At 37.3% G+C, this 15,886-nt stretch overlaps 4 protein-coding genes across 6 annotated transcripts; 2 read left to right on the top strand and 2 right to left on the bottom strand.

Annotated features, from left to right (window-relative positions):
• Positions 1 to 6: 6 nt before the first annotated feature.
• Positions 7 to 3,332, bottom strand: LOC121814606 (pleckstrin homology domain-containing family B member 2-like). 2 transcript variants are annotated; one of them, XM_042221379.1, is made up of 8 exons: positions 3,150 to 3,332; positions 2,456 to 2,506; positions 1,933 to 2,085; positions 1,721 to 1,823; positions 1,569 to 1,608; positions 1,234 to 1,317; positions 848 to 962; positions 7 to 176 (listed from the first exon to the last, which is right to left on the bottom strand). In XM_042221379.1, the coding sequence occupies exons 2-8, from the start codon at positions 2,490 to 2,492 to the stop codon at positions 40 to 42; spliced, it is 669 nt and encodes a 222-aa protein (XP_042077313.1). In that variant the 5' UTR covers positions 2,493 to 2,506; positions 3,150 to 3,332; the 3' UTR covers positions 7 to 39. The 2 variants fall into 2 exon arrangements, with proteins under 2 accessions (XP_042077313.1, XP_042077312.1); XM_042221378.1 differs by having other exon boundaries at positions 3,154 to 3,332.
• Positions 3,333 to 3,460: 128 nt separating this feature from the next.
• Positions 3,461 to 8,516, top strand: ing5a (inhibitor of growth family, member 5a). Its single transcript, XM_042221377.1, has 8 exons — positions 3,461 to 4,048; positions 5,262 to 5,333; positions 6,209 to 6,375; positions 6,520 to 6,628; positions 6,716 to 6,815; positions 6,915 to 7,050; positions 7,164 to 7,225; positions 7,350 to 8,516. Exons 1-8 carry the CDS (start codon positions 4,012 to 4,014, stop codon positions 7,387 to 7,389), a joined length of 723 nt encoding a protein of 240 aa, XP_042077311.1. The 5' UTR covers positions 3,461 to 4,011; the 3' UTR covers positions 7,390 to 8,516.
• Positions 8,517 to 9,284: 768 nt separating this feature from the next.
• Positions 9,285 to 10,578, bottom strand: cep19 (centrosomal protein 19). Of its 2 annotated transcripts, XM_042221380.1 has the most exons (3): positions 10,280 to 10,578; positions 9,843 to 9,890; positions 9,285 to 9,754 (listed from the first exon to the last, which is right to left on the bottom strand). In XM_042221380.1, the coding sequence occupies exons 1-3, from the start codon at positions 10,407 to 10,409 to the stop codon at positions 9,408 to 9,410; spliced, it is 525 nt and encodes a 174-aa protein (XP_042077314.1). In that variant the 5' UTR covers positions 10,410 to 10,578; the 3' UTR covers positions 9,285 to 9,407. The 2 variants fall into 2 exon arrangements, with proteins under 2 accessions (XP_042077314.1, XP_005923334.1); XM_005923272.2 differs by lacking the exon at positions 9,843 to 9,890.
• Positions 10,579 to 10,822: 244 nt separating this feature from the next.
• pigx (phosphatidylinositol glycan anchor biosynthesis, class X) lies at positions 10,823 to 13,239 on the top strand. Its single transcript, XM_042221375.1, has 6 exons — positions 10,823 to 10,980; positions 11,310 to 11,397; positions 11,489 to 11,624; positions 11,752 to 11,965; positions 12,396 to 12,496; positions 12,596 to 13,239. The coding sequence occupies exons 1-6, from the start codon at positions 10,908 to 10,910 to the stop codon at positions 12,731 to 12,733; spliced, it is 750 nt and encodes a 249-aa protein (XP_042077309.1). The 5' UTR covers positions 10,823 to 10,907; the 3' UTR covers positions 12,734 to 13,239.
• The last annotated feature ends 2,647 nt before the right edge of the window (positions 13,240 to 15,886 follow it).

The raw sequence follows: 15,886 nt of genomic DNA, 5'->3' as shown, positions 1-15,886 counted from the left end.
AGGGAGTCACTGGCTGCTAGAAGTACATTAGTTCTGACGCTAGAATACAGAGAAGAGAGAGCCGAGTGCTAAACCGGTTGCCGCTCCAGCGAGCATGCCCAAAGCCACATCTCCTCCGTCGTCACGCTGTCGCTCCCGAATGATGACATGGTTCACTCCAGGAGCAACGTACCCACCTACAAAACACAAGTTTTATGATGGTAAGTTCATACAATTTAAACTCTGTTAAACTATTCTACTTTTTCACTTTATCCTCTGGTCACAAATAAGAACATCTAGATGGGTTTTTGTGACCCATTTGTTTAAGAATGAATTTAAAGTCCATGATACATTTTTATCTAAGTACCTGAAAAACTAATAAAGATTTTAGACTAAGCTGCATGTTTTTCTATTTGTTAATGAGCAAATGTTCTTATAGTAACTAAGATGGTATGTAATACTCTTGTTAAGCATCAGGATGACAGCACTGGTAATTACTGCGTCAGAAATCCCATTCTATGCACCATTTCCTCAGTATGGGAATCTCAGAAGTATGTTGACAACCACTAAGTTCAGTCACGTTCTGAAATGAGCCAGTTACGGATAAACAAATATTAGGCCTTTCAAAGTGGAAAGATTTTACTTTTATACTGAAGACTTCTTTTATAAGGATCAAATCCAGCCACTTTACTGCATTATGGATATGCATATTGTGAAGATGTCCGCTTGTCGACAATCAAATTTAGGTCAGAGTTTAGTTAGTCCGCAATTTTGTTGTACATCTACAGTGACAATAATGGGCTATTCTATTCTATTCTAGCTACCAGGATTCCTATAAACTAGTGGTGGGCAATGTCCAGCTGTTTACCTTGGTATTGATAAGGATAAGCAACTGTGTAGGGCTGCCCATCAGCAGAGTATACGACCTGTGTGGCCTGTGGGGGCGGTGCAGTGTAGTCTCCATATGGGCCTGGGGCATAAACCTGGCAAAAAAAATTACATTTAACAAAGTGACACAAAGGATGTTACTGTATTAATAAACCCTTTGTATTAGATGGCTTATAGAAGAAAGACTGGATTTGTTGATTTTTGTTTTGTTTTACATTAATCACTGAGTTGATTTTCACTTGAGATAGTCATGCTAAACCACAGACAAATGTTGTAAGTAGCACTATTTTCATAAAAGACTTTAGACCTGAAAAAGTAATTTTATTCAGTTATGAACATGAAAAGAAATGTATTAATGTTTTTCACCGGTTGGGGAGGATATTCCGAGTAGGGGGGAGGAGCAGATGCAATCACCTCCTGTGCAAAGCCGATCTGAGGAGCAGTGACCACCTAAAAGTATCAAATAACAAAAATCAGCAACTGAAGCTTGCCAACACCAAAAAAACTCAAGCACATAACATTAAGATAAGTGAAAACAATAAAAAAAATATCCAGTTTTCCTCCCAGGAGGACAGTTCTTCTGCTGTGCTCAAGTCACTCTTAGTTCAGCTTTATTCAGAGCTTATTCAGGTAATGTGACAGAAAATGACAGACTGTCAGTTACAACAACACTAACTTTAAATAATGTATAAAAATCTCACCATATTAACTCTGGCATCTTGAAGTGCCATTGTCCATGCCCTGCAACAAAAGCAGACATTATGTCATCTTGAGTTAAAAATGTCTGTTCTAATTACCTGTACTCAAATACATCTAACTAATTTTATGACTTGGTGTGTATGTGCAGTCTTACAGAGCATCATCTGCACTGTCTGCACACAGGCTGATGACCCGTCCATCTCTGCACACTATCTGGAACAAGGCATCACGCGTCTTTCCCTCCGGTGGGTTCAGCTCTAAAAATGCAAGTGGGGTGGTGAAACATTTAAAATTAGTGCAAAGAGGTGGGTAATAATAGCATAGGGATCAGCCGCATGAGATCAACATTAAGCGTAAGACATGTACCCTGACATCCAGCGGAGTTGCGGATGTTAATGCAGTTGACCCTCATGTGGATGTCGTCCTCCATGTCGCGCCGTTGTTGATCGTTGTAGAACACAAGTCGTCCGTCAGCCCATAAGTCAAACCAGTTTCTTTTCCATCGACGCAGTATGGTACCTGACATAGTAAAGGTAGTTTGTTTATTTTTAATGTGACATCATCTTAACCATCTGAGTATCTGACATATTTATGGCTATATTGTTTTCTTATAGATGGGTGACAAATGAAAAGAAAAAAAGACCCCTCTTTACTGGAGTAATGAAATATCCTTCTTCCAACAAATATTCTGCGATTAGGTTGAGATCCAAAGTCTCCTGTGTTATCATTTTCATATCTCATCACTACTATCAGGCTAAAAATGTTTCATTGTAGGATACAGGTCATCTAAACCACACAATTGCCCCCACTTACAGCATAAACACTAATAGATCCATTACTGTGGAGGTCAAGCATTCATGTTTTTCCTTTAATGTGTCTGGATACTCACTTTGTCGATGAAGCCAGCCACTCTTTACCATGGCCATCTTGGAAGTAACACCTACAGAATAAAATGTAAACACATTAGAGCGCATCTGTTATTACTGAGACACTAGGAGCATATGACTGGGTGTGGCATGTCCAACACAAACCTCGTGACTGTTAGCACTATTAGCAAGTTCACAAATCTATTTTCAGAAACATAAGCTTATATAAGATAAGATAGGATAGGATAGGTTACAATAACAGCTCAATGTAATATGGCCACATGGCCAGAAATATTAACACCATGTTTAGTTACTCTGTAGTCCCCCCATGCTTAGTTAGACAATGTTTAGGACATGACATTGGTGGAAGCCAGATAACTGACAGTTCTCCTGCTTTAACCAATGTTTAGGCTATTTACTTAGATGTCATCCTGGTTTTAAGTCAGACTAGGCCAGTTGTGAGTAGGTCGTCCTCATGTTTAATAACTGCTATGCCACCCATAGCAACCCTGTTATAATGTGGGTTTTATATGATATAAGTTATTTGATATGTAGGTTATCGCTAACCGTTAGCGGCTTTTTAATATAAACACGTCGCCATTACAAAGCTGACCTATCGGTTAGCCGTGTTTATAATACGCTAAAACAACACAACTTGTCGTTTTAACCGACGGCATTAGTACCCGTACTTGTAAACGCATTGGATAAATTAGTTACCTACTTGATTTCTTGTATGCTTTTTGGGGGGAGAGTGATATCAAGCTTTTCGTGGAGAAACAGCAAACACGGAAGTGAGATGCAAAAAAAATAAAAAGAAGAAGACTCCTTCCACGGAGAGGAAAAACCCTGACCGCTAAACTTAGCTGACACTGTTACTGTCCACAACGGAGGCCTTAAGCCACGCCCACAGAGCATCTTCACGAATGTTCAGTCTTTCCGCGAGAGGGAGGTTTTTGTTTTGGATGACGTAACCTATCAGCTGACAGTGGTGGAAAGTGCTAGCAAACGGAGCGAGGGCGCGCTTGTTGAAGTTCGTTTCTAACGTTTGGTAATCACATGGCCGACGGCGAGGCTTGTGTTAATATTCCTCATGTTTATTAAACATGATTCCATTAGGAGTGTGTGTGTGTAACGAATTTGCCTGTTGGTTTCTTCATGTCTGGCTGATACATTTGGTTAATTATGCATTAAATTGGCATAGAACGCGTATAAACTAGTATAAACACAGTAGCTGAGGAGATTGGGAGCAAAGTTACGTGTTCGTAATACTTGAGTAAATGAATAGTACTTAGAAACTTTTTTTTTATTACATGTGAGGTACCAAACTTAAAAAGTTGTGCCCTGTCCTCCAGCACGCATGTTCGGAGTGAAGGCACGCTTGGGGTAAACTGTCACTTCCTGTGTTTTTGTGAGCCTCGCTTCATTTAATTCGGCGAAGCCTGTGACTGCAGACAAACTCGCATTACGCCAAGCCAACTGACCAACGGGCGACCCAGGGTTACAAAACAAACCCAACCTCTCTGGCCAACAGTTTGAGGAGCTAACGAGGGTAACGCAGAAGCTAAACAGCTAATTCGAAATGGCGACTGCAATATACTTGGAACATTACCTTGACAGTAAGTATCCAGAATGTGGTAAATTTCTGTCAACAGATAGAAAATGCAACTTTTAAAGGTTTAATTTATTATACATTTTTGGACGGCGGTTTCAATGCAGTGCGTTTGCAACTAACAGGCTGTTAGGTCATTAGCCCGCCAGCTAACTGGTTAGCATTACCTTAGGAGTGATAAAGGTGGGGTAGGTAAGATCTTAATGTGTCTTGTCAGATTCAGTCAAAAGGGAATGTAATAATTAACTGTTTTCACATATTTAGGAAAACTGACTATAGGTTGCAACCGTTTCTGATTCAAGCGCTAGCAATGTTGGAGCAGCCTGTAGCTACGCAACTAGCATTAGTTATATAAGGGCATTTAGAGATAAATTGTTATATTAACAGTCTTTATATTTAAGCTAGGTTCATTTTAGTCACAGTTTGTGTTTTTATATAGGAAATCATTTACAACCTGTTGGTTGCCGCGTTTCCCGTAACAGTTTACGCGCCGGGGCGGGGTGTTTGAAGTGTGTCACATGGCATACAGAGTGTATTTACTTGACAGTTGTTGTTATCATGAGCCCTTAATAATGTCTGCTTTTGGGACAAATGTAATACATGTGAAGCGTTATTTTGTACAGACAGATTGTTACACGACAACATTCTGCAATTCATGCACACGTGAGTGTATGGTTGTGATGGTATTTGTGTTGTGTTTAATGTGCAGATTTGACCTCAAGTATTTTAAATGTTGTATGAAATGTTATATAAGTATAATGACAAAAGTAATTTTAGCCTTTAGCATTAAAGGTGAAGAAGAGAATGCAGGCAGGATGGAGTGGGCAGAGACAAGTGTCAGGGCAGATTTGTGACAGAAGGATAACAGGAAGACTGAAAGGGTTGAGTAGGTGGTAGTGAACGCTAACAAAAAGATTATGATTTGCATTGGGAGTGACCAGGTTGGACAGAATTAAACTCATAAAGAGAGGAAGTAGAACAAGAAGGGCTTCAGTGTAAAGCTTAATGATTTCTAAGTTGTAATTAATGTCATAATAACCTCTGCTCTTTACTTCTTATTTATATTTCTTTGATTTTAAAGCATTCAGTTGAGTTTGTGCATTTGCCTTTTTAAAAGGCATTACAGCACAGGTTATAATTAATTAAGTGTGATGATTATGTTCAGAAAATGTAATTGGAATGAACTGTTAGGCATTAATATTGTCTAATCTTTTCTTTAGGTATTGAAAACTTGCCATGTGAGCTACAAAGGAACTTCACTTTGATGCGGGACCTGGACAACAGAACTGAAGGTGATCATTTAATCTCTTAACATTACAGTCAATAAAACGCTCTGTGGACTTATACAAAATAAACAAATTGCTCTGACATTATAATCTGTGATACCTGAAAACCCAGTTTAGCCAGGCTCCTTATGTATTAGGTTGTGCCACTTACCAGTAGTCTTAGACAAACAGTTGTCAATAGTTTACATCCACTCACTTTCGACCCTTTGTGACTAGAGAAAATCCAAAATATATTCAAACTTGTGCATCCAAGTCTTGTTTGATAAGGGTATTAAAGATTTATGCGATGCAGTCATTCCACCCTGGAATAAGAACAGTTCAAGGAAATCATTTAAAGGAAATTATTAATTCATAGCAAGAGATACGAACTCTATATATACATTAAGGTTAAAGGCATATTAAGTTGGCAGATTCTAATTTCAGTATAATATACAGAAATGAACAGGATTATTAAATTATTAGATTTTGCTATGGAGTTCAGAGCTCTTGTGGGAAAGTGACCTACAAACCAATCAGATAACAGTATTCCTTGTTGCTGTGGTAAATCTTTTCCCACCTTAATGTATATCAATGTTACAAACATTAGGTTGCAACATATTGATATGTCAGATTTGCATGAAAACAAATAATTTATTCAATACAAAATAATTGATTTTTTTTTTAAAAATAGTTTAGATTTTTTTATATTTTTTAGATATAAAAATTTAAACTTAAATGAATAAAACATTTGACCCTGTTTTAGCTCTATGCAAACTTACCATGGCATTCATGCCTACAATAACTGTATGAAAATTTCTGACCATAACTGTAAATAGGAAGCTTACATGTAATATTTTATCACTAGTTTTATTCAGCACTTTAATAATCATTTTGTTGTGCAGAAAAGAAAGGAGAGATCGACAAACTGGCTGAGGAGTACATCGCAAATGTCAAGAATCTAGCTTCTGAGCAGAGAGTTGAACACCTGCAAAAGATCCAGAATGCCTACAGCAAGTGCAAAGAGTTCAGTGATGACAAAGTCCAGCTCGCAATGCAGACATATGAAATGGTTAGTCCGAAACAATGTGTCTCCTGTCACTGTCCAGATTCTAATGTCATATTATTTTTGTTTTTTGTCCCTGTTTATCAGATTTACATCATCAATGTGTACATGTACTCAGATTTAAATATGCACAATATCTTTCTACCGTAGGTGGACAAACATATCCGCAGGCTGGATGCAGATCTGGCACGGTTTGAGAATGAACTCAAGGAGAAACTAGAAGTGAGCTATGACAGTACAGAGGGCAGAGGTTTGAAAAGTAAGCTGAGTGACTGCACGCCTTTGATCATAAACGCAACAAAAGACAAGAGTTTTAAGTGTGTAATAATGCAAATATTTTCCCCAGAAAATGATGTGCGGGGGCTGAGAGAGAAGCGTGGATCCAGGGGAAGAGGAAGGAAAGGTTCAGATGAAGATTCTCCCAGAAAGAAAAAGATGAAAAACAGGTAAGTTTGAACCAGTGCTTCAATCAAACTCAAGTTTACTGGATAATTGGCTCATGTTTATATTTAGTTCTAACCATGCTCTGTATGTTGGTCTTTTAGCCCAGACTTGAGTGACGCTCTCCTGCCTATGCAGCCATCAGACGTGTTGGACATGCCGGTCGATCCAAATGAACCTACATACTGCCTGTGTCATCAGGTGTCATATGGAGAAATGATAGGATGTGATAACCCAGATGTAGGTTTTCACTTATAATTTCTTCTTAAGCTTTATTGTAAGAACCTTTTTGACTGAGCAAGTTTAGGTAAAATTTTTAAATTGACATTTTTCTTTGTTATTCTTGGTTTTAGTGCCCCATTGAGTGGTTTCACTTTGCTTGTGTTGATCTCGCCACAAAACCCAAAGGAAAATGGTACGTTTTTGAGTAGTAACAGTGTTATTCTCTTTGTCTGTGATGAGAATATAGTTATTCATGGAATCTTACGCTTTTTCTTTCTGCAGCAAATTAACATATTCCCCTCCTTTTACTCTGTCAGGTTTTGTCCGAGATGCACCCAGGACAGGAAGAAAAAATGAGTTTTCATATTTCCAGAAGTGCTTCTCTAACATCTGTACTTTGGGTAGAGTTTCGTAATGTCATAAATATATAAAATATTTTAGTTCGTACAGCGCACCATATAAATGGTGGATCATAAAGCTTTCTTTAAAGGCCTAATCCGGAGTTGGAGTATATCTATACTTGTTGCTTTACTATGTCCGTGTTATTGGATTTCAAGATGCCTGTCTTTGTCCAGTAGCTCTAAAATGACTAGTTTACCTATGTATTATTTGTCTAATCTGGGTAAATCTGGGTAATCTTCTGGGTGTAGTTTTCACAAATTGTCATTCAGAAAGTTGTTCCTCTTAAGTCATTTGCTTGTTTATGTGTGTGTGTGCGGTTGTCGCGCGTGTGCATGTGTAAAGACTAACTCAAAAACCCGGATTGTGTCTTAAGCATACTTGAAATGTCAGTTTTATAAATGACTTTTTAAAATAAATTAACAGCCTGCTGAGAATTTACAATTCAGATGCCCTAATCCATGTGTAAATGGTGATGGGGAAAAGGAATTGTCAGTTTTTTTGTTACTACCTCCTTAGGGAATACATCGGCACTGCAAAATGACTGCAATTGATAACAATGTAAAAAACTGTTTTGATTAGCTTAAACCAAACTAGCAAAGCAATGTAAAGTCATTCTGTATTGCATTTTAACAAAAACCTGCGACATCTTTGAATGTATTGTGGTACTTATGGTCAGTCAGTCAGTCAGTGTCTATTGTCAACTGAATGAGGTATTTAAGCACTTTGAATGACATTTTCCCCTTACAAGGTTTGATAATGCAGGCTTAGTTTTATGTTATAGTTTATCTCTTTTAAAACTTTGCCATAGAACATCATGTCAGACCATATATATGGAAGTGTATATATATATTTTGTATGATATAAAACTATTTTGTGCACACATTTTTTCCCCCAAAGATATATTTGTTGTATTGCTTACTTCCTGGTGTACACTCAGATTTTATTTAATAGGATTTTAGAATCTTCATATTCAACTGTGAATATCACTCATCTAGGTGTAAGCCACAAATAAAAGAACCAAAGTCTTTGTATTTTGTAAAATTCAGTATTTTATAACAAATAAAGATTCACTATTATCCATGCATGATTTTGTTTACTGCAGCTTAAAATGGAATTAATGTTTGTTATCAGTATGTTATCAGGTTGTTCTCAAACATTGTTTGGTTTTGTTTCCCCTGATTTAGAAATCTTCCTCTAAACTCTGCCTGTTTCATTCCATGAATGAAGTCTAGGTGTTGCTGGAGGCCTGTTCCCAAAAGCAAGTTGTTAAAATGGAGTTTATTAACCCTGACCTGAGGGAAACTCTTAACAAACTTAAACTATGGGTTAGTTAGTTGGGTAACAGTATTTCAGGTGCAGTAATTTGCCTTAACATGGGTGCTTTGTCATCAGTGTTAGAGACTGCAGTCACTGGATGTCATAAATTTAATATCTGTCTTTTGGTTGTCACAAAGGCTACGTTCACACTGCAGGCGAAAGCGCATCAAATCCAACTTTTTTTGACCCTATGTGACCCATATCCGATTATGGTATGACAGTGTAGACAGCACAAATCTGATATTTTCACATCCGATCTGGGTCACTTTCATATGTGGTACTGAATCCGATACATATCTGATGTTTTAGAAAGCGACTGCTGTTTGAATGGTCATGTCGCATTAAATCAGTCTTTTACGTCACTGACACAAGACAGATGCCAATTATCAGCGCCCGAGAAGATTTTACAGATAAATGCTATGGTACACAGACACCAAATCATAGCTCTAGTTTCCCTTGATTAACAGGCTTTGGTCTTTGCTTGCCATTAACGGAGGTTCAAGGTGGTTTTTTGTTTGATTAAAGGCATAGTATTTCTACTATATTGACATTTATTGAAGCATTGCCATCTACATCAGTTGGGTTGTATGTTCCTGCAGTCTCACTATAGATTTACAATCTACATTCTTAATTAAAACATTGGTAAAAAGAGAGTTTCAAAATCCATCATCTGATTCATCATCCCAGCTGCACTTTTCTAAGGTGGTCTTAGTGAAATCAACTTCAAAGTCGTAAACAAAGTCAGGATCATCTTTGCGTCTCCGGTTTTTCTCAAACAGTTCGTCCATTTGGCCTTTCTTGCGTGCCAGGTCCTCATCGTCCAGTTTGTTCAGGTCTTCGTCAGGGTCCAGACAGAACGAGGAGAGGCTGTGCTCCAGACTGAAGCCCTGCATGTGATCGCGCAGGATAATGTGAAGCTTCTCAAGCTGGCTTTGAGAGACACCCTCCAGGTAGTCCCTGTGCCGAGGGTTGTTCTTCAGCCTTTCAGCAGCCATGCTGTAGTCTGGAAGAGACAGCATGAGGTAATAGGTTGGTTGTAGTCCTGCCCAGTTACTTTGTGGCAATCTACAACAACAAACTAAGCTACATACATATGTTAATGCAGTGTGCATTCATGACTCCAGCTCTGATCACAGCAACTATGTCAAAACAAAAACAGGAAGGAAAAAACGCAGTACGACAAAGGTAGATTTCCATGTATTACATATTAGTTATTTATTATTAACATTCACTACCTTAGTTAAACAAAGTAAGATGCTCCTATTTTAGTCAAAAATAGGAGCCTGAGGCTCAACAGCTTGCAGGTAATCTACCTGCTGCTATCCACAAGATATAGAAATTAAAACTTCAGGGGCTCATGACTCTGACAGGTTTGTTAGATTTACTAGAGTATCATATAATTATTAATATACAGCAAACGAGGCTAAAATAATATTCTCACACTGATCTAGATATTTCTATTCTTATATCTAGCAACATGTGACATAGAGCAAAGAGAACGAGTCCCAACGTTTCCGTGGTGCCTTACCGGAGTATTTGGAGAAATTTCGCACAGGTATTATTCTTTTTCGCACCTTTTTGGTTTCCGTGTGCTCATAAATTAAAACTATGGATGGAGGGCTGAACTGCACCCCGCAGCGCTTTGCCGCAAAACGCATCCTGTACTTCTATTACAACAAACAAACTTAACTCAATCCGACCATCAATTTAAACATGTTTAAAACAGAAACATCCCAGCCATAATTGTTGCTACTAGCGCACAGTATGAATAAAAAAATTGGGCAGCGGCTTCAGGGATGATTACGCGTTGCCAGGTTGCCAGCGGAGCCTTCACGTAAAGACGCTTCTGTCTGTTGGGATGCCTGACGTTAAATTTCGGATTTAAAAAAATAATATAAAATCATTTAACTTTCACGTATCATCATTATTCATTTTATTCCTGAAAACTACTTTCTATGTCTATAAATGTTACTAAATGTTTCCTTAAAAGCTTGTGTTTTTCAATCTCTACACAGGCACATTTGCAGGCTCCTTGAAACTACAAAAGGGGCCTTCAAAAATCCTCTTCCGTAAACACTTCAAAGAAGCGCTTAAGCGGTAGTAGCTGTGCTTGAGTTAAATAAGCACGCCTCAGCGTTGGCCATTATATTTTTTTAATGTATTTTAAACTGTTCTATGTTGTTTCTGCGTTGAGCTTATTCTCGAAATGTCTTTGTTTGGGCGAAAAGGGTACGTGAACTAGGTTTTACGTGAAAACTCGATAGTCATTCAATAAGCTCTCATTATTATTGATTGAAGGTCATTTAAATTAAGTTGTTGGGTTTTTTTTGTTTTTGTTTGTTTGTGGGTTGTTTTTTGGGTTGTTGTTTTTTTGTTTGTTGGGGGGTTAAAGTTTGAAGGAAGCAATAGTATTTTTACAGTAGACAAGAAAGTGCTGTAAATATACCCCTGTATGGATAACATGACTTATATAATCTAGCACAGTTTGAAAAACAAATGCACCTTGTTCAAATTCAAAAAGCTTTTACCTGATCAGTGTAACCTGCTAATTTGTGCAGATGAGATTCAGAACCACTGTGATCTTCTGAGGCAGTGGCTTGCGCCCTCATCAGTGAGAGTGGAGCTCAACAAAAAGGGTTTCCACAGGTATTCGGTTGTTTGTTTTCTCAAAAGAAAGCTGTGCTGCCTTTGGGGATGCTTGTCAGGAAAATCAATGATATTTTCTAATATGTTTTAGGGAGGTGACAACTACAGTTGAGTTCAGATCCAAAGAGCTCAGTAGTGTCAAAGTTTTGCTGATTCATAGATGGCCCAGAGATGTCTATGTTGATCCATATCAACTTGCATCCCTTAGTGATCAAAACGATTGGAAGGTAAGATGCCGAGCAACTAGATATAGCATAACACAGTGTAAAATTCTACTACAAACCACAGTCATGTACAAAACATGTGTACAGTATATATGTTTTATTTAATTATTTCTGTGTTAAACTTTGTAAGATGTTACTAGATTCAGCCATTGACCTTGAGGTTCCTGCTCACAAAGCTTCAGGATTTGTCACCTATGTGTATCCTTTCTCCACTGGACCAACTTCCAAGTTATTCAAAGTAACAATTCCAATACATGGTCGCTACCACAAGCCCTCGTTTGATGGAAAAATGTTTAAATCTGTTGACATAGAAGTTCCAGAGCTGCTGCTGCGGTCAGAAAAATGTAAGTGGATTCATTTTATTTTATAGCAATTTCTGACACTGTGTAAATCTATACAGACGGAAAACAATGTTAACCAGATGTGATATTTAAAATACAATTTTGTGTCATAATGTGTAATGAAACAAATTAACTAAATACATTAAATCAACCTTACTGTTCACAATACAATTTTACCTGACTGCATAATTAAACTAAATGATGTGGGAGCGTAAAAACCTAAATCTGTATCTGTTTTCTATGAAAGTGGAGTGTCAATGAATATTACCAAATTATTTCACTTTTGTGGTTGTGGATACAACAGTCATAGGTTACATACATATAATAAGTTTAGTGATCAAAACTTTATAGTGTAAAAACAAAAACGTGACTTAAAGCCTTTTCACGTTGGCTTTCTGAAACACTTTCTTCTAAAACTATTTCTCTTATCCAGGCGCACAGCTCAGCAGCTTAGAGCCTCACAGAGTTGTGGATGCACCATGCACTGCCAGCAATTCAAGCACTTGTTCTTGGGTTAAAGTCAAGCCTCAGCAGGTGATTGTGAACAATATTTCAACAAATCTTGAGTGAAAAGGTGATAAAAAAAACAAAAACAAAACTCAATTATTCACTTGTTTCCCTTTTGCCTTATAGGATCTCAATCCAGTGAGTTTCCAGCTCCCAGTGGGTGATGGGTCTTTGGTGGCACACGTATGCGGAGGGACTCTTCTTGTCACAATGATCTGCTGTGTGGCACTGTCCAAATACATGTGGAAACATCAAGTCATTTAAATAGCTAAAATTGTACTGGCATTTTTATTTTTTTATCAAACTGACAAGGAAGAGGCACTTTCAGTGTTGTCATCTTATCTGCAGAAATGTTGCAGCAGAGAACAGGACTAATTGAGATGGGAAAGAATATTGAGATATTGCTGAAACAACAGATAAATGCTGAAAGATATCAGAATTTATCTTTTTCCATTCCAGCTAATGTAACTATGTTTATCTTTGTGAATCCTGCAACCTGTGCAAGCATTTTTCCTGCTATGACCTCATTTTGGGAGGATCATGATTCTTTATCTGTTCAGTTTAGCGCACCTAATTAAGGAACATGTTTTTATCAATTAATTTGTTCAGTTTTGGGCTATTTGGTTGTGATTTTCATTTATTTTTGACTGTAAAATGGGCTATTATAATAACACAATTATAAAACTGGAGTCTACAGTAGTATAATCTGTATTTTAACACTGAATAAAATGTATATAGTTCAGATTGCTATAAATACAATATAACAACAATGTTATCAGTATTCTTTTCTTGTGGCAGTTTAAAGAATGCCATGATGAGGCAAAGGTCATATCCATTTGAGACAGAGTACCAGGTGTCATCCTGTGCCAACGTTTGGATGTTTGATTTATGAGTGACAAACTGTGCTGCCGTGCATGCTGTCAGGAAAAACTAAGTTTTTTATTCTGTCAGCTTATGTCTTGTCTTATTACATCTGTTATCCAATTTTGGTCTCCTACAAGGCTCCATTTGTAGTTGTATGTTCTTGACCCTGTTGGGTAGTGCATGTGGCACTACACAACATGGAACATGGAAACGCCTTCAAACAATGCAGTCAATGAAGAGCCAGTCCAATATTTTTCTTGTTTTGCAGAGAAAATGCTTAGGGTAATTTAGAAATTGTATAATCACATAGTTTGTTAAAAAGAATTAAGTCTGCAACATATTATGCATCACCAATGAGCAAAGAGAGGCGCATAGTCACACAGTGTCAACACAGTAGAAGTGTTTTTTGAAGTCACCCTCTGTAAAATTTAACTAAAACTTTCACCACCAGGTGCAGCATTTTACTAGAAATACTTCATGTAAGTATCAGCTCCTGTGTAGTAAGAAAATGTACCTGAGATCCCCCAGTAAAGATCTGGATATGCTCTCTACCTGAGAGGATCACAACTGTCTTTTGTCTAAATCACATATCAGTAAGAGCACACGCACTGCAAATAGCATCTGCTTCATAGCTATTTTTGACTGGAAAAATTAGCACCAACAGCTTTTATCATACCAGTAATATACTCAGCATCCTCATTAACTCCTCCTCTTGTTTTACTTGATTTCCCTCTGGGAGGTGATGCTGCTGCTGATAACGGTTACTTTCCAGGTGCTTCCTCTGCTTCTCCATATTTCCTCTTCCTCTCATGTTGACTTTCTACACCATCTTGTGGAACAAACTGTTAATACAGAATAGTACGATCTAGCCCTATTTTAACTTCAGTTGATAACTATATGCACAAAATATAGACATTTTTGTTATAAAGTCAGTTTTATCTGTTGGAGTTGGTGGAAACGAGTGCCAAGGGTGATTTGTGACTGAAGGATAGCAGTAGAGTGAAAATGAAGGTTTACATGATGGTAGAGAGACCTGAGACGAGATGGCACTGATAAAAAGTCAGGAGGCCAAGCTGGCGGTAGCGGAGCTGAACATGTTTAGATTGTCATTAGAAGGGACCAGGAAGTGCACAGTCAGAAATTGAGGAGGATGTTGGGATAGGGTGAGATGGAGGCAGATGACCCACTGTGGCAACCCCTAAAGGAAGCAGGGGAAAGAAGATGAAGAACCTTATAAGTTCTAACTAGTTTATGTTCTAAGTAGTTTATGAACTATACTGCAGGAAAACTAATAAGTAGTTAACCCATCATCTTCCTTTTTCAATATAACTAATATATTATATGTCTATATTGTTTTTCCTCTCTCAAAATAGGCCTTTGTTGTTGTTATAAAAAAATTGCCCTCATTTGGAATGAGTCTTTGTTACTTAACATAAGTCTGTACATTTTTCTGTCGTTTCTCACAGCTTGAGAAACAATGATGCGTGTATAGAAAGTAAATTTGCTAGTATGTTATTTCCTTTTTTTCATTTATGCCATAAAAATCTGAGTAAAATTAGGCTTTCAAAATTAGGCCATTTAAAATTTCTTAAGGCAGGAAAATAAACAAACGTTACATTAATGTCAGATTAGTGAGAGAAACCTGCCACACTTCATTTATAATTTACAAAATAATTGCTCTGCAGCTGGAAAATTACATCTGTAAATGCTGAACTACATTACCTTAAACGTCCACTTTAATAGGTTTCAGCATGTTTCACATTTTTATTATTCTTAATGCTTAAAAACGTGTTATTGGAGCTCCGGGTATGATCCGTGTGGTTTTGCACACGGGCTCTGATTTTTCTTTTCTTTCTTTTTTTCTTCTTTGCTTCAGATAGCTGACTGTCTTCGCCATGTAGTTAATGTGTTGTGTTGTGGTGTTTTGCGTGTAGTGTCAGAACAATGAGGCGACTGCTGTCTCCAGGTAGAAACAGGAGTGATACACTGCTGCTGTCAGACCTGCAGGTATCAGGCTGTGATGTTCTCCTTTATAGTGGACAGAAATATTTGGAGTGGCACAAATAATTTGTGTGGCATCTTATTGAATGCAGAACAGCTGATTGTTCTGTAAATAGTTTGAAATGGTTATTTAAAAAAATCAAGGTAAAAGGTAAATGGATGCAAATAACTTTGTTGTTTGCAAAACTTGTGCATAGGATTTTAAAATTGACAATTTATATTTGCATTTAAAGTTATGAAATATGATTCATTAAACATGTTTGTGGTTGTTACAGTAAAAAATATAACTTTTTCTACTCTGATTTTATGTTTTTTGTCTGATTTTAGATCAATTGTGTTAATACAGTATGTCAAAATGAAAACATAACTGTAAATTCAGACACGTGAGGTTGTGCTGAAAAGATGATACCAAACAAGGCAAAGTAAATAGTTTTTAAAGGTGAAATGTGGAGGGAAAATCAAAAGTAGTTAAAAATGGCCAATTATACCCTGGACCCCAGAGGGTTAAACATTTTTTTTAAAGTAACACAATAGTTACTTTTCAAGTAATTA

The sequence above is a fragment of the Haplochromis burtoni genome, unplaced genomic scaffold, assembly GCF_018398535.1.
Source record: "Haplochromis burtoni strain Fernald_Lab_line unplaced genomic scaffold, NCSU_Asbu1 Contig_65, whole genome shotgun sequence".
Classification (NCBI taxonomy): domain Eukaryota; kingdom Metazoa; phylum Chordata; class Actinopteri; order Cichliformes; family Cichlidae; genus Haplochromis; species Haplochromis burtoni.
Note: the sequence above shows the minus strand (reverse complement) of the source record. Positions and strands in the feature narration are given on the sequence as shown.

What these genes read in the sequence shown, in the direction of transcription:
- cep19 (XM_042221380.1), bottom strand. Translation starts at nt 10,409, where the DNA reads ATGCGTTTTGCGGCAAAGCGCTGCGGGGTGCAGTTCAGCCCTCCATCC. An exon ending in AAATTTCTCCAAATACTCCG is followed by an intron (nt 9,891 to 10,279) that starts GTAAGGCACCAC and finishes GTTTTGACATAG; the next exon opens with TTGCTGTGATCAGAGCTGGA. An exon ending in TGCACACTGCATTAACATAT is followed by an intron (nt 9,755 to 9,842) that starts GTATGTAGCTTA and finishes TGTCTCTTCCAG; the next exon opens with ACTACAGCATGGCTGCTGAA.
- ing5a (XM_042221377.1), top strand. Translation starts at nt 4,012, where the DNA reads ATGGCGACTGCAATATACTTGGAACATTACCTTGACA. An exon ending in CAATGCAGACATATGAAATG is followed by an intron (nt 6,376 to 6,519) that starts GTTAGTCCGAAA and finishes TTTCTACCGTAG; the next exon opens with GTGGACAAACATATCCGCAG. An exon ending in AAGAAAAAGATGAAAAACAG is followed by an intron (nt 6,816 to 6,914) that starts GTAAGTTTGAAC and finishes TTGGTCTTTTAG; the next exon opens with CCCAGACTTGAGTGACGCTC.
- pigx (XM_042221375.1), top strand. Translation starts at nt 10,908, where the DNA reads ATGTATTTTAAACTGTTCTATGTTGTTTCTGCGTTGAGCTTATTCTCG. An exon ending in AACAAAAAGGGTTTCCACAG is followed by an intron (nt 11,398 to 11,488) that starts GTATTCGGTTGT and finishes AATATGTTTTAG; the next exon opens with GGAGGTGACAACTACAGTTG. An exon ending in TTAAAGTCAAGCCTCAGCAG is followed by an intron (nt 12,497 to 12,595) that starts GTGATTGTGAAC and finishes TTTGCCTTATAG; the next exon opens with GATCTCAATCCAGTGAGTTT.
- LOC121814606 (XM_042221379.1), bottom strand. Translation starts at nt 2,492, where the DNA reads ATGGCCATGGTAAAGAGTGGCTGGCTTCATCGACAAA. An exon ending in TGGCTGGCTTCATCGACAAA is followed by an intron (nt 2,086 to 2,455) that starts GTGAGTATCCAG and finishes TTACTATGTCAG; the next exon opens with GTACCATACTGCGTCGATGG. An exon ending in CAACTCCGCTGGATGTCAGG is followed by an intron (nt 1,824 to 1,932) that starts GTACATGTCTTA and finishes TTGCATTTTTAG; the next exon opens with AGCTGAACCCACCGGAGGGA.